At 42.8% G+C, this 22,969-nt stretch overlaps 1 protein-coding gene across 3 annotated transcripts in view; it reads left to right on the plus strand.

Moving 5' to 3' along the window:
• BTBD3 (BTB domain containing 3) overlaps positions 1 to 19,029 on the plus strand; it is a 36,685-nt gene extending 17,656 nt beyond the window's left edge. For 2 of the 3 annotated variants that reach the window (XM_038750795.1, XM_038750796.1), the window contains exons 2-5: positions 7,837 to 8,095; positions 8,619 to 8,709; positions 9,398 to 9,516; positions 14,601 to 19,029. In XM_038750795.1, coding sequence (XP_038606723.1) covers positions 7,953 to 8,095; positions 8,619 to 8,709; positions 9,398 to 9,516; positions 14,601 to 15,633 — 1,386 coding nt within the window. In that variant the 5' untranslated portion in view covers positions 7,837 to 7,952 and the 3' untranslated portion in view covers positions 15,634 to 19,029. Of the gene's footprint in view, positions 1 to 7,221; positions 8,096 to 8,618; positions 8,710 to 9,397; positions 9,517 to 14,600 lie in introns of those variants that run through there. The other variant, XM_038750794.1, reaches the window with a different exon arrangement.
• Positions 19,030 to 22,969: the final 3,940 nt, after the last annotated feature.

A 22,969-nucleotide genomic window follows, 5' to 3' on the forward strand; every position in this document is an offset into this window, starting at 1 on the left:
TTCAGTTCTTGGTCCCCTTCTGTTCTCGATCTACACTCACTCCCTTGGTGACCTCATTCGCTCCCACGGCTTCAACTATCATCTCTACGCTGATGACACCCAGATCTACATCTCTGCCCCTGCTCTCTCCCCCTCCCTCCAGGCTCGCATCTCCTCCTGCCTTCAGGACATCTCCATCTGGATGTCTGCCTGCCACCTAAAGCTCAACATATCCAAGACTGAACTCCTTGTCTTCCCTCCCAAACCCTGCCCTCTCCCTGACTTTCCCATCACTGCTGATGGCACTACCATTTTTCCCGTCTCCGAGGCCCGCAACCTTGATGTCATCCTCGACTCTGCTCTGTCATTCACCCCTCACATCCAAGCCGTCACCAAAACCTGCCGGTCTCAGCTCCGCAACATTGCCAAGATCCGCCCTTTCCTCTCCATCCAAACCGCTACCCTGCTCGTTTAAGCTCTCATCCTATCCAGTCTGGACTACTGTACCAGCCTTCTCTCCTATCTCCCATCCTCTTGTCTCTCCCCACTTCAATCCATACTTCACGCCGCTGCCCGGATTGTCTTTGTCCAGAAACGCTGTGGGCATGTTACTCCCCTCCTCAGAAATCTCCAGTGGCTACCAATCAACCTATACATCAGGCAGAATCTCCTCACCCTTGGCTTCAAGGCTGTCCATCACCTCACCACCTCCTACCTCACCTCCGTTCTCTCCTTCTACAGCCCAGCCCACACCCTCTGCTCCTCTGCCGCTAATCTCCTCACCGTGCCTCGTTCTCACCTGTCCCACCGTCGACCCCCAGGCCACATCATCCCCCTGGCCTGGAATGCCCTCCCTCCCCACATCCGCCATGCTAGCTCTCTTCCTCCCTTCAAGGCCCTACTGAGAGCTCACCTCCGCCAGGAGGCCTTCCCAGACTGAGCCCCCTCCTTCCTCTCCCCCTCCTCCCCCTCTCCATCCATCCCACCGTACCTCCTTCCCTTCCCCACAGCACCTGTATATATGTATATATGTTTGTACGTATTTATTACTCTATTTTACTTGTACATATCTATTCTATTTATTTTATTTTGTTAATATGTTTTGTTTTGTTCTCTGTCTCCCCCTTCTAGACTGTGAGCCCACTATTGGGTAGGGACCGTCTCTATATGTTGCCAACTTGTACTTCCCAAGCGCTTAGTACAGTGCTCTGCACACAGTAAGTGCTCAATAAATATGATTGATTGATTGATTGAAACCTGACTGAAGTCCCAAGAGGCTGGAACATCATGTGGCAAGCATTTGGAGGCTGAGGACCCGACTTGACTCACTGGTCTGCTCTTTCTCTAAAAGATTAATGGTTCCCAGATGGGGCACCGCAGCGAAACAAGGAGGAGGCCCGGCATTGCAGCCCCTCTCCTCTTCCACACTCTCAGGGGAGCAGAAAAGTAGGACAGGCCACTCCCTGGAAGCGAACACCCTGGCCCTAGGGCCACCACTGCCTTTTCTTACTCAGCCAAGCACCAAAGTAGTCTGGCCCTTTGGGCCGAGCACTGTCAGAAGGCATTTTAAGACCCTTTGGCACTTCCATTTTATCCCAGAAGACCCTTCCAAGTTGGCAGACTGTCCAGGTAAATTACTCCGCCCCTTTCCAGCTCCTGCACTGCTCAGCTTGCCATTCCCAGTTTCTAGCTTGTGACTTTCTTGCCTCTCATCAATCAATCAATGGTATTTATTGAGCACTTAGTATGGGCAGAGCACCGAACTCCTACCTGCACCCTGAACGAATCTCCTCATCCTGTCTCACCTGCTTTCCCTGCCCCTTTCCTCTTCTGTTGCCCCCTTCCTCCATGGTTTTCTAGTCCTTTCTAGTCCTGTAGCCCATTAACTGCCTTCCACCTCTTCCACCGCATGCCACCCTTTGGGGCCACAAAGCAGAAGAGCAGTGACCAGATGGACCCGGTTGGGGTTATGGGGAGGGTCAGGTGCTGTTGCCCCAAACCACCTACCTTCCTCCCATTCTGTCCAAGTCCGGCTTTGGAAGTGGGAACAGCCAGCCTTCATCCCCACGGCCCTTGCACTGTATCATTTCCACTCTCTGTGATTTTATTTGAGGGTCTGTCTCCACTTCTAGATTGTAATGTACCTATCTGAAATTTATTTATATTAATGTCTGTCTCCCTCTCTAGGCTGTAAGCCTGTTGTGGGCAGGGACTTTATCTGTTATTTTGTTATCTTGTACTGCTTATTACGGTACTGTTGCACACAGTAAGTGATCACTAAATAACAGTGATTACTTTGGGCAGATTGGCTCCGGGGATTATATGTTCTCTTGTAAACTATTCGTTGGTAGCTACACATACCTAAAAGTCATCTGAAATATAAGCTTTTGCGCAATAAGCCTTTGCCTTGATTCTGTTTGGGTTGGCATAAGAATAACAATAATAATGATGGCATTTATTAAGTGCTTACTATGTGCAAAGTGCTGTTCTAAGTGCTGGGGAGGTTACAAGGTGATCAGTTGTCCCACGGGGGCCTCACAGTCTTAATCCCCATTTTACAGATGAGGGAACTGAGGCCCAGAGAAGTAGTGACTTGCCCAAAGTCACACTGCTGACAATTGGCGGAGCCGGGATTTGAACCCATGACCTCTGACTCCAAAGCCCGTGCTCTTTTCCACTGAGACACACTGCTTCTCATGTGCATCCAGAGTTCCAACCAAGCCAACAGTTTATTTATACTAATGTCTGTGTCCCACTCTAGACCGTAAGCTCATTATGGGCATGGAACGGGTCTGCCAATTTGGTTGTATTATACTCTAATTGCTTAGTATAGTGCTCTGCACATAGTAAGTGCTCAATAAATACCACTGATTGATAGTAGTAATCCCAGTTGGAAATATGAGAATATAGCATCTAGGCAACAAGATTACAAAACAGTCATTTTAATGTATTTGAACCATAGTGTGTATTTTTAGCTACAATCACACTGTTTTTGTAGGTTTTATGCAAATGCAAATTGGTTTTTGATTAATCATAATAAAAAGAAACTATTGAACTTTTGCTAGTGCACGAAGTTCATTATATTTTAAAGTAGTCCCTCCTCTCTGAAATTTCATTTAACTAGACATCAAGGTGCACACATTAATCATAGCAGTTTTTCCCAATGCAAAAGCAAAGCAAGTTTTTCTTTCCCCCATTGTGCTCCATAGCTGTATAAAATGTGTAAAGAAAAAATTAAGGGGTGATGTTAAATGGGAAAATAATAATAATGATAGTATTTAAGGGCTTTCTGTGTGCCAAATACTGGGGTAGATACAAGATAATCAGGTGGGGCACAGTCCCTGTCCCACGTGGGATTCACAGTCTAAGTGGGGAGAGAACACCTATTCAAGCTTTTACAGATGAGGAAACTGAGGCACAGAGAAGGCAAGTGATTTGTCCACAATTCCACAGCAACCTTCTTGAGAAACAGCATGTCCTCATGGATAGCGCACAGGCTTGGGCGTCAGAAGGTCCTAGGTTCTAATCCCAGCTCTGCCATTTCTCTGCTGCGTGACCTTGGGCAAACACACTCAACTTTTCTGCGGCTTGGTTACCTCATCTGTCAGTTGGAGAGTGAAGACTGTGAGCCCCATGTGGGACATGGACTGACTCCAGCTTGATTATCTTGTACCTACTCCAGCGCTCAATACAGGACCTAGCACAGAGTAAGTGCGTAAGAAATATCATTAAAAAAAAAAAAGTGCCAGAGCCACTGTTAGAACCTAGGCCCTGTGACTCCTAAACTCATACTCTTAAAATAATTCCATCCATTGTGGTGAGTGCCTTCTGTATGCAGAGCATTATAATAAGCACTTAAGAGAATACAAGGAATTCACAATTTGAATCCATAGGATCTATGACATTTCTGCTGCTGCAGTGCCACTCCACGCTTGTGGAAGGTCTACTTCAGTTCCTTTTAGGTGGCAGGCACCAGAGTGAGCTAAAGACCAGAACACTGCAATAATAATAATAATTATGTGTGTGCCTCACCTGTTTCTCCTTCTCTATCTGGTACCCAATATACCACTGCAACCAACACATGCTTGAGCTAAACCTTCCCTCCTGTATTCCTACACCTCCTTGAAGACTAATTGTGCTCTGTTTTCTTTAAATTATATATAATCCTTGACCTGCAAACTCTAAGCAAGGTTTCTTTTTATTTCTATAAGCTCACCGTGGGCAGGGACTGTCTGTTTATTATGTTGTACCTTCCCAAGCACTTAATACAGTGCTGTACACACAGTAAGCGCTCAGTATATATGATTGACTGACTAAATCTTGATGATATTTGAACCCTGTCTCTGCCCTCAGGTAGATACTGGATTCTCTTCTGATATGGGCAAGGGTGAAGTAGAATAGTTATCTAATTGTAGCCTTGTAGGTATGGCTTTGCTGGCCTGGGGACCAACCATCTGTAAATGTGATGGTAAATTGTTTATTTTAAAAAAAACCCACCTCCTAAATGAATCTTTCATTCACTACTCTTGGGTATTATTCATCTTTCTATATAGTTGTGATTCAAATTCAGAATGAGAGAGAGTCTTGTCGAAGACTATATCACATGCCACTCTAGGAATCAAGCAATACCCACACGGGCCTGGGGAAATAGGTAAAAAAAAAAACTTGAAAGGAAGAGAGCCCTGTGCTCTTTTGGTCTGCATCCTAAGTACTTTAAGGAGAGGGTTACAAGACTAACTTTTTGCTGGTTTCCTACCTCTAATTTATCCAGCATGCAATAACCACAACAAACTTGCTCAAATGCCATTTAACCGTAAGTCTCCCCTCAGGAGACTACAGTGTCTCTCATTTTCTGTTCCTATCGTGTTAAAATTCCTGACCATGGACCTTATGTCCTTTCCTAGGCCTCTGGTTTGGCAAGCCCACCTATTTACCATGCACGGCATTGAACCATTGGCACCCTTCCTCGTTTTCCTTCACCAAATTGCATTCTCTCCTTCGTTCTGAGCATTATTTAAACTCCCTAAGCCTGCTGAGTGAGTTGCTTTTTTAGGACTAGTACAATTTGTAGCAGATCCCATTTCCTCTGCCACCCACATTTAAAGTCTCTTTCCTTTGCCACATCACCGTACCCACCCACTCACAATTCTTTCCATCCCTGGTTGAAGGGAAAAAAAACACGTCTCCATAAAGGCATACACTATGTTTCCCTAAAATGCACATACCTAAAAAGCCTTTTAAAACAAGTCCTAAAAATTAAAGGATAGGTTTACTGAATTATCTGGGGGTTTGTTGACCGGTTTCTTTGAGAGTGTAGGAATGCGCTACTGTCCCTCCAGAACATGGCGGCAAGAGGCGTAAATCCTCCGGACCTTTGTATCTCATCTCCCCAGGGCGCTAGGTGATGGGAAACTGCTGATGGAGGAAGCCAAGAGCATTCACTTACCACAGAGAGGGCACTGATATCATGCTTGTAGGCAGTTGCCCACTGTCATGTCTGAACTAAAACCCTCTCCTGAGGGTATACTCTCACTAACCATTGTTGTGCACACCCCTGTTTTACATGACTTTGTCAGGATCATTTAAAAACTGTGAAAAATGCCTAAATGCAGGCAAATGCATGGTAGGTTTTTAGAATCTACACAAAGATCGTAGTGAGATCACTTTTCCGCAGTTGGTTTAAAGTATTGAATGGCTAATGACTTCCATTTCCAATTCCATGTTGTATGTCATTCATTCAGTCGTATTTATCGAGCACTTACGGTGTGCAGAACACTGGAGTAAGAGCTTGAGGGAGTACAATACAACAATAAACGGATACGTTCCCTGCCCATAACGAGCTTTCAGTCCTTACCCTGTAGGTATTGCTGCTAACAGTAAGTCTCTGCCTTGTTTCCCCCTCAATCCATGCTACGTATCATTGGAAATATGTTGAGCATTATTTGAAATGAGGTTTTTGGGCACAGAGTGTTCCACTAGTTATTCTTAGCCCAGCTGTAATGTTTGACATGGCTGAAAGGACAGGGAAAAAACTTGTTTATATACCGCCTCTGCTGTTGCACATGGCACTGCCCTAAGCCAGGCAGAACAAAACACCTCTCCATAAATAGTGTTTCTGTAAGCTGTGCCATAAGTGATGGGAAGGGTAGGAGTAAACAAGTCCTGGTGTACCCAAGAGCAAGGAGATGTGTGTGGTTTTGTACTCCTTGTAGGGTTTTTTTGTTTTTTTTGTAAGCAGACTATATTTAGCTTGTCACTTGATTCCAGAATGGGGTTCACTGAGATAGAGTATATGATTAAAGTAAACCCTTTGGAAACAGAAGCAAAGTCTGCAGCAGTGGCTGTGCTTAAATTTCCCCTTTGACCAGTTTCCTTGGCATATAAAGATGCTGATAAAGCCAGGTGATCCTAAAGTTGCCTTTCTAATTGTGAACGCGCCTTCCCCAGGGGTATTACAGCAGTCAAATCTATGAATCCCACATTGTATATCATTTCTCTGCCATGAAGTGGAGGTTTGTTTTGTTTTTGCAAGGTTTTATAATGGCAGCAACAAAACACTTGCAGCTTCAAAAAGGTTTTCTTTTTCATAATAAAAGCTGCTGGTTAATACGTGCTAACTCGTAGACTAACTAAACCTAGTTGTCAATCTTCAGATGAATTTTAAGAGGCTGAAGCCTCCTAAATAAGGCCAACTTGTTCATTTGCAGTAAATTGCAGCTTTTAAACAGTGATTACCCGCATGCAATCTGTCTCATTTGAATCTTATTTGCACATCTAGAAGTTTTCTCCTGCTGCAGTTCGTTCTTGTCTGGTGTAAACATTGGCCTAATGAGCAGGGTTTTGTGATGGGGTGGGGAGGAAAAGGGGGCTGCAAGGGGACCTCTTGGTAGCTGGCAACGTAGTGAACGAAACCTATGACCTCATCTCACTTATTTTGTACAGGGCTATATCGTGTGTTGAAGCGGTCCATTAAAATCCATTGCTGTCTGTTATGCTGCAACCAATAGATTTAATTTGATTTTGTCATTTAATAAACCCATTCAGCATCTAGCGTGGGCCACGGCGCTGTAGCTTTCCGAGCTAAAAGCTGCTCAGAAAAAAATGATTTCAGCAGAACTGTTTCAAGTGGAAATCTGTTTTTCTCTTCCTTCATTATTGGTATTATAAGCCAACTGCAGGCTGCTGCACAAAAGATCCGTAACCCTGAATTCCTCTTTTTATGGACTCATCTGTAGTGTTCTTTTTCAGAATATATATTAAACAAGAGAAAGCAATTGCTGTCCCTTTAATATTGGAACTGTGCACATTACAATAGGTGTCACTGTGCACAGTCCAATCGTTATCGGTGACTTCAGCTATTGGCTCAAAGCACTGGCTGTCTGACTCCATCTGCAGGGCTGGAATACCTACTCTCTTCGGATCCATTCAACGCACAACTTCAGCCAGCTGAACAGCTAGCACTGCTACAGCACATCTTGCTAACCTAATTCAAAAAACAAGTGCCACAGCTTAATGCGTGGTACCTCTGCACAGGGTAGGGTTTTTCTCAGGTTTTTCAAGAAGCCCTGGCAAGAAAATCGAATAGGGAGTCATGATGGGGATGTGTTTAACAAAGCAAGTGCTGGATCAAACTTAGACCCGGCCAGGTTTTCTTCTTCAACACAGTGAAAAAGGTCACCTTGCCTAACTGGAAAGAGAAGCAAAGATTCGGCTTTGCCTGTTTCCATTAACAGTTTGCTCCGACTTTCTTTTTCCCAATGCTGTTACCTTGTTAGGCTATTCAGGCAGACACAGTACTCATGGTAGATGACAAGGGAAAGAACATGAAATGTCTCACCTTCTTCTTGATGCTTCCAGAGACCGTCAAGAACAGGTCCAGGAAGAGCTCTAAGAAGGGAAATAGCAGCAACAGCAGCAAGTTACCACCAGTTTGCTATGAAATCATTACCTTGAAGACAAAAAAGAAGAAGAAGATGGCTGCTGATATTTTTCCCCGGAAGAAGCCAGCCAACTCTAACACAACCACTGTCCAGCAATATCACCAGCAGAACCTCAATAACAACAACACTCTCCCGGCCCCAAATTGGCAAGGGCTTTATCCCACCATCAGAGAGAGGTAAGTGTGTGGCATTGTCTCTATTCCAAAAGTTTGTAGGATGTTTGCTTGAAATTTTTGCTTCTATATATATCCCACAGCCTATTGCATTCAAATCTGCTCTTTCTACTCTTCCCCTAAGCAGTGTCAGTAATTGAAGAATGCTTTGTCGTTTTCAGTGCTGCAGCTGTTTTCCTCTTAGATAAAAATATTTGTTCAAGCCTTAGTACTTAACCGATATAGCTATAATGTGCCTGGAAATTATTCAGGGCTAAATCCTTCTGTGATTGGAGAACTCTGCTGTCCTTTTCATCTTGAAAAGTTTGGACAAGTTTTTATGCCATCCCTCCTTTATTGCACGAATACCACTTTCGGTGAATTTTTGTTTTTGGCAAAATTATAAGCATAGTATTTTTTAAAAAAAAATTGGTGGCTTTGCCCAGGGGTTATTTAAAATGCTGCTCTTGTGGTTTGTGGCCACTGGGTCTGTGGGTGCATAAGAAATGTTGGACATTGTGAATTAATGCTCTGCCTCTGTTTTTAGAAATGCGGTGATGTTCAACAATGACTTGATGGCAGATGTTCATTTTGTGGTTGGGCCACCAGGTGGGACGCAGCGGTTGCCAGGACACAAAGTAAGCAACAGCTGCATTATCAGTTCAGACATGGGAATAACAAAGAAGAAACTTCAAACTGTTAGGCTGGAACTTGGTGTGGGCAGATTGCCCATGGCAGGCACTGCACTTTATGTCGTGTTTGTTTGAGTGGGGAGGCGGTGGGAGGGTGAGAGGCGGAGGATTTAGGGAGGGAGCTTTGCTTCAGTTAAGTGCTCAGGCCATTCTAACACTTTCTCCTCTTCAACTCCTTTTTTTCCTCATCCTCTCCCTCCCCCATCACTCTCTCTCTCTGTCTCTCTCTCTGTCTCTCTCTCTCTCTTTCTTTCTTTCTCTCTCTCTCTCTCTCTGTGTGTCTCTCACTCTCCTAAAGTTTGAGTCCTATGATAAGATCTTTATTGTACCTGGAAACTGTGACTGTTTGGAAATGTTAGGTGTGTGTTCATCACATTCAGAGTGTGGTGTCTTTTCATTGTTACATCAGAATATTCTAAGGGAACAGCCCAGTAATTCTGTCCTAGGTATAGTGAGGTAGTTAAAAACTTTAAAACCTACATTATCTCTGTTTTTATTCTCTCCCTCTGTTACCTCTGATGTTCTAAATGTGCTAGTGTTGGTACCCTGTGTCCTCAGTGGCTGTCCTAGGTTGTGTTTTTGTTGGAAATGCTTTCAGTTTAAGGCATGAAATATGATTTCCCTTTTTCCACAGTATGTTTTAGCAGTTGGGAGTTCTGTATTCCATGCAATGTTTTACGGAGAGCTTGCTGAGGACAAAGATGAAATACGTATACCAGATGTCGAACCTGCTGCTTTTCTCGCTATGCTGAAGTAAGCGTCATTCATGTGTTGGAAGAAAATTTGTTTATGCTGAACAATGCATGCCACTCTTGTGTCATGGTTAAAATGTTAGACATGGATGTAAACAAGCATGGATTGGGAAAGATGATGATGATTTTTAAAAACTTTACACTACACCTATGCCCTTGAAAAAATAAGTACCTCTCTGTTTGAGTAAATAGAAGCTTAATTTCTACCTAGTTTCTCTGATTTTTTTTAATGTGGTATTTAAGCACTTATTGTGTGTCAGGAATTGTACTAAATGCTGGGGCAGTTACAAATTAACCAGGTTGGACATAGTCCGTGTCCCACATGGGGCTCACAGTCTTAATCCCCATTATACAGATGTGGTAACAGGCACAGAGAAGTTAAGTGACTGGCCCAAGATCCCACAGCAGACAAGTGGTGGAGGCAGAATTAGAACCCAGATCCTCTGACACCCAGGCCTGTGTTTTATGCACTAGGCTATTTTGCTTCCCATTGAATGATTGAGAATTCATAAAAAATATAAACAAAAATAAAAAATCTCTCAATGTTTTTCTTCCTAACACATCACCAGAAAGGGCATGAACAAGAAGATTAAAACTTCAAATATCTCTAGCCATAAGTATTTTGGGGAATATTATAGGCCAAATTGGTTAGTTAATCTTAAGTCACCTAAACATTTCCAGGGAGCTGATTTTGTTTTCATCTATATCATTCATAGGTTACTGTGGCATTTGAGTGAGGAAAAAATATTGGAGATGAAAATGGTTCTCCACTGTAGTACCTGAGGTTCTTTAAAGGATGTGATGTTCTTCCCACTGGAAATTATGATGCAAAAATTGTGGTGTTTATGTGGTGCTTTCTGTTTGATGAAAGTCTTATATTACCTGATCCGCACCAGGCTCTTAATCACAGGGGAATTTTAACAGTAAAAATCAACCAGCCCTTTCAGCATACTGCTATTGCTAAATAATGTATCAGTGTAGTTTTCATTACTGCCTTTTAAATCCAGTCCAATAGTTATCTGAAGTAATTTGTCTTTAGAAAAACAAAGTAGCTTAACTTTATGTGCTACGGTAAACAAGTGCTCGAGATTAGATACTGCTGTTCAGAATGAACAGGCACATGTTAACAAGCACGTTCTCCAAATACTAAGTCATTCAATAGGTTGTGGGACTGACCTGCACACTTCTGTTCCCTCATGCAGGCTCAATCTGGTTATACGTCAGTTTAATCTGACTGCTTTATGTTAAAGCAGAAATCCTTGTATGTCTTTGGCTTATTTTTATTTTAAATTTTCTTTGAGTTGCTTTATTCCAAGAATTGAGCGAATGTGATATTAGACATGAGGGCTCACACCTTAGCCTCTTATGATTCAGTTTCCCCCATCTGTAATCTATTTTAATTAATGTCTGTCTGCCCCTGTAGCCTAAACTCCTTGTGGCCAGGAGTCACGTCTTCCAACTCTGTTGTTTTGTTCTTTCCCAAGTGCTTAGTAAAGTGCTCTGCTGCTCTGCACACAGTAATTGCTCAGTAAATACCATTGTTTGATTGACAGTTGAATATGCCAAAATGTGGGTGGCTCTAGCTCACCTTTTTCCTATCAAAATGAAATTTCTATCTTTTAATTTTAACTTTTTTATGGTGTTTAAGCGCTTACTATGTGGCAGGTACTGTACTAAGAGCTGGGGCAGATACAGGCTATTCACGTTGGATGTATGTACAGTGCAAGCGCTTAGTACAGTGCTGTGCACACAGTAAGCACTCAATAAATGATTGAATGAATGTACTGAATGAATGTATGTAGTCCATGTCCCAACATGGGGCTCACAGTCTTAATCCCCATTTTACAGATGAGGTAACTGAGGTACACAGAAGTTGTGACTTTTCCCAAGTCACACAATAGACAAGTGGCAGAGCCAAGATTAGAATCCCAGGTCCTTCTGACTCCCAAGGCCATACTCTATCCGCTAGGTAATGCTACCTGGAGAAGGAAGGGGTCAGATTTTTTAGGCAACCTATTATCCTTTCTGTATCACAATATAAATGTTTCAGTTCTTTTATTTACACTGTGTCAAAGCTGGATGGACTCATCAGGGCATGTAGTTCTAAAATTTCACCAAGCTACCCCATTTCTCTATGTCTTTTGCAGTCACTTGAGACTACCGTGTGAAGAAACTAATTTCACCTTCAGATTGCTCCTGCAAAGAAGTCATAATCCTGACTGTAATGCTGTTGTCTAGTACTCAGGAAAATAACCTTAAGTTCTGATTCAGTATTAGTGCTTTACTAAAGATTGAAGAAAAGAGTACTATGTACCCACTCAGGCTAGGAAAAAAATCATAACAGAAACATGGTCATCTCTTAGGTCTGATACTCAAGAATTAAACACAATTTTTTTCTTTATGACAATGGTTATAATCAGTTTTCTAAATAGGCAGTCATTTATGCCTGAAAATTATTACTCTTGTCCAGTGTTTAAATATGTATTATTAGTGCTTCAGTAATCTTATTTGAATTGGACTTTTAAAGAATACGTATCTAGTGCTCTTATGAAACATTTAAAATCATAAAACATGGAGTGTGGATCATATATTATTGTTTTGATACCATTGATCGGCACTGTTATCTAGTCTGTGAAATAGGACCTGAATTGAAAGACTAAGTTCTGCTTCTGTATTTTTCCACTTTCTTTCATGATGGTGCTTTTGTTCTTTGTCCTTTCCCTCTAAGGCATGATGATGATGACTATTTTTTAACCTATTGCCATTTCACAAAAATCAATTGTAATAAGGGGGTAAAAGAAACCTTCAGAAAAGTAGAAGAGTACTCAGAGTTGGTATCTAAAATAGCACACGATATAAAGCCAGATCATCTTAGCGACCTCTTTTTTCAGAATAATATATATCCTTCTCTTCCATGTCTGCCTCTTCCGAGCTCCATCCGTAGAGATAGAGAACAGAGCCATGCTTTATCAAGGCAATCAGATGGCCATAACCCACTCTCTCTTTCAGGAGAGTATATCTGATTTAATATAGAGACTGATGAGAATGTGGTCTCACCTGTGGTTTCCGGAGAAAGTACTGCAACCCACCTCCATACCCTTGAGGTGTGTATGCTTTAAAAAGAAGAACAAAAGCTTCAGCAGCAGTACACACAGTCTAAAACTTGTGTTGGCTTTTGTTTTGTTTTCCCACTTTTTCTTAAAATTTAGCAAGCAGGGATTAGTTAATTGAGAAAAAAGGCTTTTGTTTTTCGTTAAAATGTGAAGATCTTCAAAACACATAACCTATTAGCTTAGCCTGTCATTTTGGTTAAAACATTGACAACTTTTTATTCATTCATGTGAACTACCTAGGCTGATTTCTGTGGAATTAAATCCCACATCAGATGACAAAAAAATCTGGTAATTTAAGGGGATTTAACTAGAACACACCAAGATTCAGTAATAATGTATATGCATCTTTGGTGTGGATAGAGAAGAAGTGTTGCCTAGTGGATAGACCAGAGGCTTGGGGGCTAGAAGGACCTAGATTCTAATCCCAGCTACGCCTCTTTTCTGCTGTGTGACCTTGGGCAAGTCATTTATCTTTTAAGTGCCTCAGTTACCTCAGCTGTAAAATGGGGATTAAGACTGTGAGCCCTGGGTGGGGCAGGGACTCTATGCAACCTGATTAGCTTGTATCTACTCCAATGCTTAGTACAGTACTTAGCACATAGTAAGCACTTAACAAATACCAGGAAAAAACAAACAAACAAGATGGCCTTTCCTTTCTCTCCGATTTCAGTTGAATTACAAAGAAAAGTTACAGCCACAAATGATTTCTGCAACAGTAGAGTAGAGGAATGTAGGTCATTGAGCAGAACTAGATTGAATATCTAATAGGGAAACTAATGAATTCTTATTATTTTGCTGTTGATATTGATATAATGGAAAAACTTGACAGTTATTGAAAGGTTTCCAATAATACTGAAATCCTGTTCTCCCTGCACTTCAGGTTCATTAGCAAGCTGTTCCAATCTTCTCTCTTTTTTTTTTCTTCCAAGCTTCTGAATTCGTTTTCTATTAGGAGATTGAATATGTGTTCTTAACCTGTAACTGTAGGGACCCATGTCTTTTTCTGTTGTTCATTACCAGGTGTTGACTACTGTGATGATGAGAGAACATCATTTTGGAAAAAGCCAACACGCTCAATTTGTTTCCTCAATCCAGTTTAGTGACTAGTATATAAGAATACTAGAGAAGCAGCATGGATCTAGTGGATAGAGCACAGATGGGAGTCATAAGGACATGGGTTCTAATCCTGGCTCTGCCACTTGTCTGCTGTGTGACCTGGGGCGAGTCGCTTCACTTTTCTCTGCCTCAGTTGCCTGATCTTTAAAATGGGGATTAAGATGTGGGACAGGGACTGTGTCCAACCTGATATGCTTGTATCTACCCCAGTGCTTAGCACAGTGCCTGACACATAGTAAGCGCGTAACAAATACCACAGTTGTTGTTATCATTATTATTAAATGTGTGCTCAATTTCCTAAACCTGTAGAATGATATTGTGGTGGGCCTTGGATCTTGGCATTCATTGGGACTTGGAATCTGACAGTCTCAGCGACAAGCATTTAAATTTGCCTCGCCATGATATTTTAACTGATCCCCAAGATTTGGTTACTCGCAGCAGTTATAGGATGTAGGACTTGACCTCTGCTGTTGTTTTCACCAAATATCCATATTTTGCGTGCTTTCTGCAAAAAAAGTAGTGCGAGAAGTAGTGTGGCCTAGTGGATAGAGCCTGGGCCTCGGAGTCAGAAGGAACTGGCATCTAATCCTGGCTCTGCCACTTGTCTGCAGTGTGACCTTGGACAAGTCACTTCACTTCTCTGGGCCTCAGTTACCTCATCTGAAAATGGGGATTAAAACTGTGGGCCCCAGGTGTGACACGGATGGGGTCCAGCCTGACTAGCTTGTATCTACCCCAACGCATAGTTCTGTGCCTGGCACATAGTGAGCGCTTAAGAAGTCCCATAAAAGAAGTAGCATAAACTGTGGCAATGCATGAAAATTTTAACCCCAACAACCTATTTGTTTGATTCCAGATATATCTATTGCGATGAAATCGACCTGGCGGCCGACACAGTGCTAGCGACGCTGTATGCTGCCAAAAAGTATATAGTCCCTCACCTGGCCCGCGCCTGTGTCAACTTTCTGGAGACCAGCCTGAGTGCCAAAAACGCCTGTGTATTGCTCTCCCAAAGCTGCCTGTTTGAGGAGCCTGACCTGACCCAGCGTTGCTGGGAAGTGATCGACGCGCAAGCCGAACTGGCTCTGAAATCCGAGGGGTTCTGTGACATCGATTTCCAGACCCTAGAAAGCATACTGCGCAGAGAGACTCTGAATGCCAAAGAAATCGTGGTTTTCGAGGCTGCCCTCAGCTGGGCCGAAGTGGAGTGCCAGAGGCAAGAACTGTCCCTGAGCATCGAGAATAAGCGCAAGGTCCTGGGCAAAGCGCTCTACTTGATACGCATCCCTACGATGGCCCTCGATGATTTTGCAAATGGGGCCGCCCAGTCTGGGGTCTTGACACTCAACGAGACCAATGACATCTTCCTCTGGTACACCGCTGCCAAGAAGCCGGAGTTGGAGTTTGTGAGTAACGCCCGGAAGGGCCTCGTCCCCCAGCGCTGTCACCGTTTCCAGTCCTGCGCCTACCGGAGCAACCAGTGGCGTTACCGGGGACGGTGCGACAGCATTCAGTTCGCTGTCGACAAGAGAGTGTTCATTGCCGGCTTCGGGCTGTACGGATCTAGCTGTGGCTCAGCAGAATACAGCGCCAAGATTGAACTCAAGCGCCAGGGGGTCATCCTGGGCCAGAACTTGAGCAAGTATTTCTCCGACGGATCCAGCAACACGTTCCCGGTTTGGTTCGAATACCCGGTGCAGATTGAACCAGACACCTTTTACACAGCAAGCGTGATCCTGGATGGGAACGAATTGAGCTATTTTGGACAGGAAGGAATGACGGAAGTGCAGTGTGGTAAAGTGACCGTCCAGTTCCAGTGCTCTTCAGACAGTACTAACGGCACTGGCGTGCAGGGAGGACAGATTCCAGAACTTATATTTTATGCCTGAAGACACATTTCCAAAAGAAACGAAGTTTCATTCAGAACGCCTTGATGCTTAGCTTATCTGCAGATGTGTGAGCAGTACAGGTAATGTGTCATTAATGAAGCTGTGGGCAGTTTTCTCCTTTCTTTTCGCCTTTTAATTTTAGAAAGGTTTAAAAGCGGTATTCACCTTTCAACTAGATGCTCCAGTGCCAAGTTCTAATTAAGGCTTTATTTTAGGAGTTGTGCCTATACACAGATATGTCATGTATTTTTTTTCTTCCTAAATGTTGCCCGTTCCACAGCAATTGTCTAGAGTTCTTGTGTATTCCATTTTTAAACGTTAGTTTTAACCAGTAAGAATATGGGCATATTCTTAAAGGTGATGGTGGAGGCGGGATTTTGAAACTATTACAGAAAAGTTACAGCCCCAGGGAGTTTGGAAGAACACTACACCTCACCAAAAGGAAAAGTTTGAATTTTAGGTAAAGATTTCTGCAGTGTGATGTAGTAGCCCCTTCAGAATTATATATCGTTCTTTTTTTGACTCCGTTTCTGGCCGTTGCTCTGTCCTAAAAGAAGTAATCATAGCGGCATTTACTGCTTGAAGTCAAGATGGCTTATCTCTGAACCCTACTCGACTCACTCTAGAAGAGGAAGTGGAGGGTGCTTTGAAATCACTTTCAGGATGGGGCTAAAGTTAGTGAGGTGGTGGTGTCCCCCTTCAGAGACTTTGCCATTTCAGTGCCTACGGGCATCCTCTAAACTGTCTCCGTGGAGCCTCTCCTCCCATTCTCTGGAGAGGGCAGAGGCCCGGAGGTTTTCAGCCACAGAGGCTGCCCCTCAAAGCGTGACTCACCAGGTTCCTTCCCAAAATGTCAGGAGCGATGCTGTGGGTATGCACCCTGACCTTCCCGAGGCTGGGAGTGGGAGATGGGTTTGTGCCCTTCTCCCAAACCTTTTCCGAGTCATCTCACAGTCAACGTTGCCGTGAGTGAGAGAGACCGCGTGGGCTGGAGGTTGAAAGGTCAAAGCCGCTAATTCTCCAGAGCACCGTGATTAAACAAGAGATCAGCCAAAAATATGGATCCCTGGACTATGAAACTCAATGTGAATAACTTAAGGTTCTGTTTTCTTTTTTAAAAATCTTTCAGTAGCTGTACAAGCTTATTATAGTGTTGCGTGTTCTGTCAAAGAGAAGGGGGCCACAGGCTGGTTAGTTGAGAAGAAAGGCAGTTCTGGAAGGAGCATCAGGTTAGGAGCCTAGTCAGAGCACTAGTTGGAACGCAGTTTTTGAGAGGGCCACTCTCCCTAGTCGGCCGCTGGCACTTGTCTCGCAGCCACTCCGCCTGGTAGGCACCGGCAGCATTTTTCCACTGCTATGCCGGTCCACGGCGAGGCGCGGACAGGCCACAGGTCTGGACAAATGTGGGCCTGGCCCCTCTGGGGGAAGCCTTAGCTGAGGGGCGTTCCCGCCGCGCCACTTCAGGGTCTGCACCTCTGGGCCACTTCTCTGAAGTCCCAGGCTGCCGCCCCGGGACCCCCAAAATCCTGGCTCTCCTAGCAGTGGTACGGCTGGGCGGGAGAGAGCAGCTCAGGGCCCAGGGGTGGGGGCTGGACACTGGCATGGGACTCTGGAGCGGCAGCCCCATTGGGAAGTGGTGCGAGAGTCCCAGAACTGGGCATCTGTGCCCAGGATCTAGCCAGAAGCTGTTGTCCCAGCCAGAATGGCTTGGCTACCCTCTAGTATGTTTGCCAACCCCTGCTAGGAGGTGCTCGCTTTTCACGTTTCAAGCCAAAACAGGACCAAACCAATATTTGGAGGAATGGCTGGATATTAATCATTTTATATAGCACAACGTGTAAATGTAATGTAGCACTACTTTTACTCCTTGTTTTTTCTTCGATATGCTTTAACCGTATGCTTTCGTATGTTAGTACTTATCTAATTATTCCTTAATTGTGAGGATTGTGGCCCCTAGCCACCTGAAAGCTGCCAGCATAGGTCTACAGGGTACAAAATATGGTCTAGAGTGATGAAACTCCATTTACACTTGGTATCCAAAACATCAACTTCAAAGGAGGGTTTCGTGGATAACGTAAACAATGAGCATTTGTGGAAAGGGCAAGTGGGGAGCCTTTTTTTGACAAGAAATGTTCTTTTGCTTAATTGAAGTAAAATAACTTGTAGCAATTTAGCACATTAGTGGTGTTTAGTAGATGGTAATGATATGGTAAGTGCTCAAAAATGCTTTAAGTGAAGATTCTTTGGGGTGGTGGGGGAGGAGCAGAAGTCTAATTGGAAAAGTATTGTCCTTTTTTTTCATTGTTATTGTTCTTGTTCATTGTCAGACTTTTCTGGCTACTCTTCCCTTTCATCCTCCCTCCCCCCCCAAAAAAAAAAAAACACTTAAAAGATTTAACAGTTTAGTGAACGGTTCTAAAAATGGTGACAGCCAGGTATTACGCTGCTGAGAGATTAACAATTTCTCATCTCAGAGCAGAATTTGCATTTAGCAATTCATAAACCTTAGGCAGCCTGGTGATATATATAATCCTGCCTTAAAATTGTACCCCATCTTCCTTAACTCTGATGTGGTAATGTAGTCTGAATGTTTATTCAGTCAATCAATCATGAAACGATAATCCTTGTAGGGCATTTAATTAAATAACTATATTTCCTGGTAATTTTCCGAACAACATAGAAATAGCCAACCGAATCGTGCGTTTTATGAATGCACTGTATAAATATGACTATGGTAAACTAGTTTTAGTTGGAGACATAGATAAAGGGAAAAATGAGTACTCTTCTGCCCATTTAATTGGCAAATTGTAAATTAGGCATACATATATTAATCTTGTTTTGCCTTCATTATGTTAGCCAAGTGGAATGGAAGATGAGGGGTTGCTTTAACTTTCCTGAGTTTATTCCTGGTGTGATAGAGTAAAGCTGGAGGCCATATTTCTGACAAAACAGGGAACTCTAACTGGCATAAAAACACAACTTTATTAAATATTGAAAATGCTGTAGATGCTATTTTTAAATGTACTTGGGCAGTCTTTGTACTTCATTGTTAATTTAGGGGCTTAGAGGGAAACTCTGCTAGCAGTTCTAATGTAACATACTTTAAGCATATCTTCAGTAGTATTTAAATAGATGTTCTAATTTCTACATAATTATTGCACTGTACTTTTTTTGTTATGCTATGGTGTTGTAATAGGTTCAGCTAATTTCAGGTCGTCGTGTGCTTGAATTTAGCAGGCTTACAGCATTATTTATGAAGGACAGATGTATAAGTATGAAGTACCTCATGTTGAATGTTATTGTACTGTATCTTTAATGTAACAGTGCAACTCTTGTTAGACACATGAATGTGTATAATGTTAAATATGAATAAAATAAAGCTGGTTCTTAGCCTTGCTTTAGTATTTTTGTAGCTTCTTTGAAATAAATAGCAAAAATTGAATTTAACCCTTCTTTTCAATTTTCCATTTTTATGTAGACATTTCTTCAGTAGTATTTGTTGTGTTGAGCATTCTGCTATCTTTGCTCCTAAAAGGAGTAAACAATCTGAGGCAAAATATGCAAGAACAATGAATATGTTAATCAATTACATTGTTAAAAGGCTGACTATTAAGCTAATGAGATAGAGTGAATGCATTCATAGTCCCTTTATGAAACTCCTCATCTCTGGCATTTTGATGCTTATAGCTTCTCAAATTTTCTACAAATTGTGCCAAGCTAAAAAAAAATGCATTATGCTGATGTTAAATAACAAATATTAGATGCGACCCAAGCTGCCTCTTCCTGGCATGTTGCTGAAAACTGAGAGAATCCCGAAACATGAATGTGTTGTGAGATTTTAGACGACAAGCTTTTTACCTTATTGGAATAGTTTCCCACTTTATTTTCCCATGTTGAAAATGAATCAGCACCTGGATATCTTTTCCTATAGCTTCTCAAGCAGAGTTTGTAGTGGAACTCCCAGTATTTTCTGACCCACTTAATCTCAGAATTCAGTTTCTACAGCAGTCCCACCCAAAGGAATTGTGGAAGCAGCCCAGGAAAAGAAAGCGTTAGGGAACCGTCCACTCTGCAACTTAATCACAAAAGCAACTTTTAATGCAGTAGATCATATCTGTCCACAGGCATAGTGTTCTGTCATCCATACTCAAAAAGATGTTCATGCTTACTGGCCCAGGTACATAAGAGACTGAACATTTTGTAGTCATAGTCCCCATAGGCACCTGAGGAGAGGCTGAACAGAAATCAAGAATCAGATTGTATTAGTTCCTTTAAATGTACCCCTCTCTCTCTCTCTCCAGATGAGTTCATGGCATTCTGTAAAAACCTGGCAATTCAACTGTTCATGAAGTAACTGTTCACTGGAAACCTGGACAAAGAAGGGCCTTCTTGAGTAGGGTTTTGTTCTATTTCTTCTTTACTGAAGCCAAGATTTTAAACCCACTTAGCGACAGGGGCACTTAGGAATGTGGAAATATTGGAGAAAAAGGAGGCAAGGGAGGTAATATTTTCCATGAATCTGAATGGAAATGAGCTAAAGTGGGCTCTGCCATGTAACAACTCTGATAGATATTTATTACAGAGAAACCCATTTGAGTGGCTGGGAATGGTGAGAAAAGAAAGAAGCCACTTTTTCATCTTCTGCTTCAGAGTAACCATAGACATTTGGGATCCTTACAACCTAGCACCTGACAGAAATTAAAAAATGCAATTCCTGGGGCTCACTGATGGCCTATCCATTATTCTATCTCTGGTAGCTACAACAGTGTATCTGGAGGAAGGAATCAGGTGGCTATTCCCCTTCTTGACATTTATCCCAATAGTGATATACCAATCAGTCAATCAAGCAATTGTATTAATTGAGCGCTTACTGTGTCCAGAGAACTGCAGTTGGTAGACACATTCCCTGCCCACAATGAACTTACATCAAAATCCTCCTCCTTGCCCCTTTAGTTGCATATTATAAACCTATTATTTTCAGCCTTTACAGATTTCAGTAGTAATATTTCATCTGTTTGCCACCTGCTGTGTGAAGAAGAGTTCCTTTCCAAACAACCAAGGGAAAGTGCTTAGACTACTTCTCACATAATAGGACAATTTGCTGATACTAGCAAAGTAATAATACTGTCTCTTTACACTTGTAGCAATACATCTGCTTGAAATTTAAAAAATATTTGCTTTCCCTGTAAATGGAGTTTGCCTACAGATTATTTTCTATTCCTATCCCACATCCCTACATTATAATACGGAAAAGCCTGCGCAACCTCCATGACTATAAACATGGGGCTGAACTGGCAAAATTGAGGGTAGTTAGAGGCTTGCCAGAGTTCTGGAGAAATTTCTGTACCATTGGGAAGCTTTTCTTTTTCAAAGTAGTAATCTTCAAATTGCTGAATTTGAGAACTCCAGGAGTCTAAAACCCGAATTTACGAGGTTGTCTTGATGTATAGTATATGTACAGATTTCTCAAGTCCCTAGCTGATCTTAAACCACTGTACCTTTGTGTCCTATAGTCTTAAAAATATTCATCTTTCACTCTTATGCTTCCTTAAAATCCATGAATCTAGCTTCTGGGAGCATTTTTTCGGTTATGGAAGCTAGCCCAGGCAAGGTATATATTAACTTTACCCAAATACGTAGTACAGTGAATGAGTGATCTACAATGCTCAACAAAAGCTTAGAAGGATAATGAAAATTATGGGTTCATAACTAGGACTAGAGAAGATTTATGGATCTTTTTGTTTGCTGGACAGGGAAAGTAGAAGGGATCAGATGATAATATGCTCTTGGGAAAGTTATGATCTTGCCACCTTCCCATAATGATGCCCTGTGTGCCCACTCTTGACGTGCACTATGAATGCAGGGCTGGGAAGGATTTAAGCAATGGTAGTGTGCCACTCGGCCTCTCTTCCCCCCTCAAAGTTCCGTACTAAACCCTTGAGAAACCCCACCACCTATCCATCGTGACACCTGGGTCACATGCCATGTGGATGTGGGAGCACAAGGGTTTTAAAGCAGTGGCAGTTCAGTCTCTACAAATTTTAAAACTTTGGGAAACTTCAGATGTGACTGAAATCTCAATGACTTGGGTGGCAGCATCCTGGATCCCTATAGGTTCTGTTTTACCACCAGACTTGCTGAATGCTAAATTTTGTCTTTATAGTGTTCTTATTGTGCTTGAAGTGTCAGCGGGACAGTCAGGTGAAGGTGTATGTGGGTCAAGAGGAGGTGTGAGATTGTGGGTGAGAGATAAATACATTTGGGAGTTGTCCATCTAGAGATGGTAGTTGAAGCCGTGTCAACAGATGAGCTCCCCGAGACAGTGACTTAATATTGATTGGAATAGGGGAACCAGATTACAGTCTTGGGGAATGTCCACAGTAAGAGGATTGGGAAGCAGAAAAAAAGCCAGCAGGTGAATCAGAGGAGCAGAGGACCCGGTTAATGTGACCCAGCAAAGCAGGCCTAGTAGGGTTTTAAGAAGGACGATGTGGTCCAGTGTATCAAAAACCAGCTGAAATTTCAGGGAGGACTGGGATGGAGTATAGCCCTCTGGATTTGGATACAAGGAGGTCATGGGCTACCCTAGAACAGCCTCGGCAGTGTGAAAGATCGATTGCTGATGGGTCGCGATGAGGGTGGGTGGAGAGGAAATTAAAACAGTGGATGTAAATGACCCATCCCCGGACTTTGGATAAGAATGAGAGCAGAGAGATTGGGTTGCACATTTCTGGACTGTAAGCTCACTGTGGGCAGAGAACGTGTCTACCAACTCTGTTATTTTGTTCTCTCCCAAGCGCTGCTTAGAGTGCTCACGGTATGCCCTCAGTAAATGTGATTGATTGATTTCCTCTGATAGCTAAATTAATAGATTGTAGGTTGCGTTGTCCTTCGGTTCGCAGATGCCAATGCTGAGACTGCATTCCTGAGTGTCTGAGGGGGACTCTCTCTTGCATTCTACCTGCTTTGGTACAAGTATGTTGAAGATGATGTTCTACAGCTACAGGTACTTCTGAGTTACTTTTGTATATTGTAAAGGATTCAACCTTTTTGGCAGTGGCAGCCTGAATAGCTCTCCGCTGCTGTTTCTTGCAGAGATTTATCATGGCAAGAGCTCTGGGGAACCAAGTAAATGGAGTGGAGCGGCGGGTGGAGCGAGTGAGGAGTTGTTTGTTCTGCTGCTGTCTGTTGCCACCTACTTCCTTGGGTCTGGGCCTCTGGGAGCCCAGCACATTGTAGCCCCACAGTCACTGAAGGACAGATTTCAAGAAGATGGGGGTAACTGCACCTACTCACCACTCTACCTCCTCAGCTCCACTTAGGATTTCTGGGAATG

This window comes from Tachyglossus aculeatus, chromosome 9, assembly GCF_015852505.1.
Source record: "Tachyglossus aculeatus isolate mTacAcu1 chromosome 9, mTacAcu1.pri, whole genome shotgun sequence".
NCBI classification, from domain to species: Eukaryota; Metazoa; Chordata; class Mammalia; order Monotremata; family Tachyglossidae; genus Tachyglossus; species Tachyglossus aculeatus.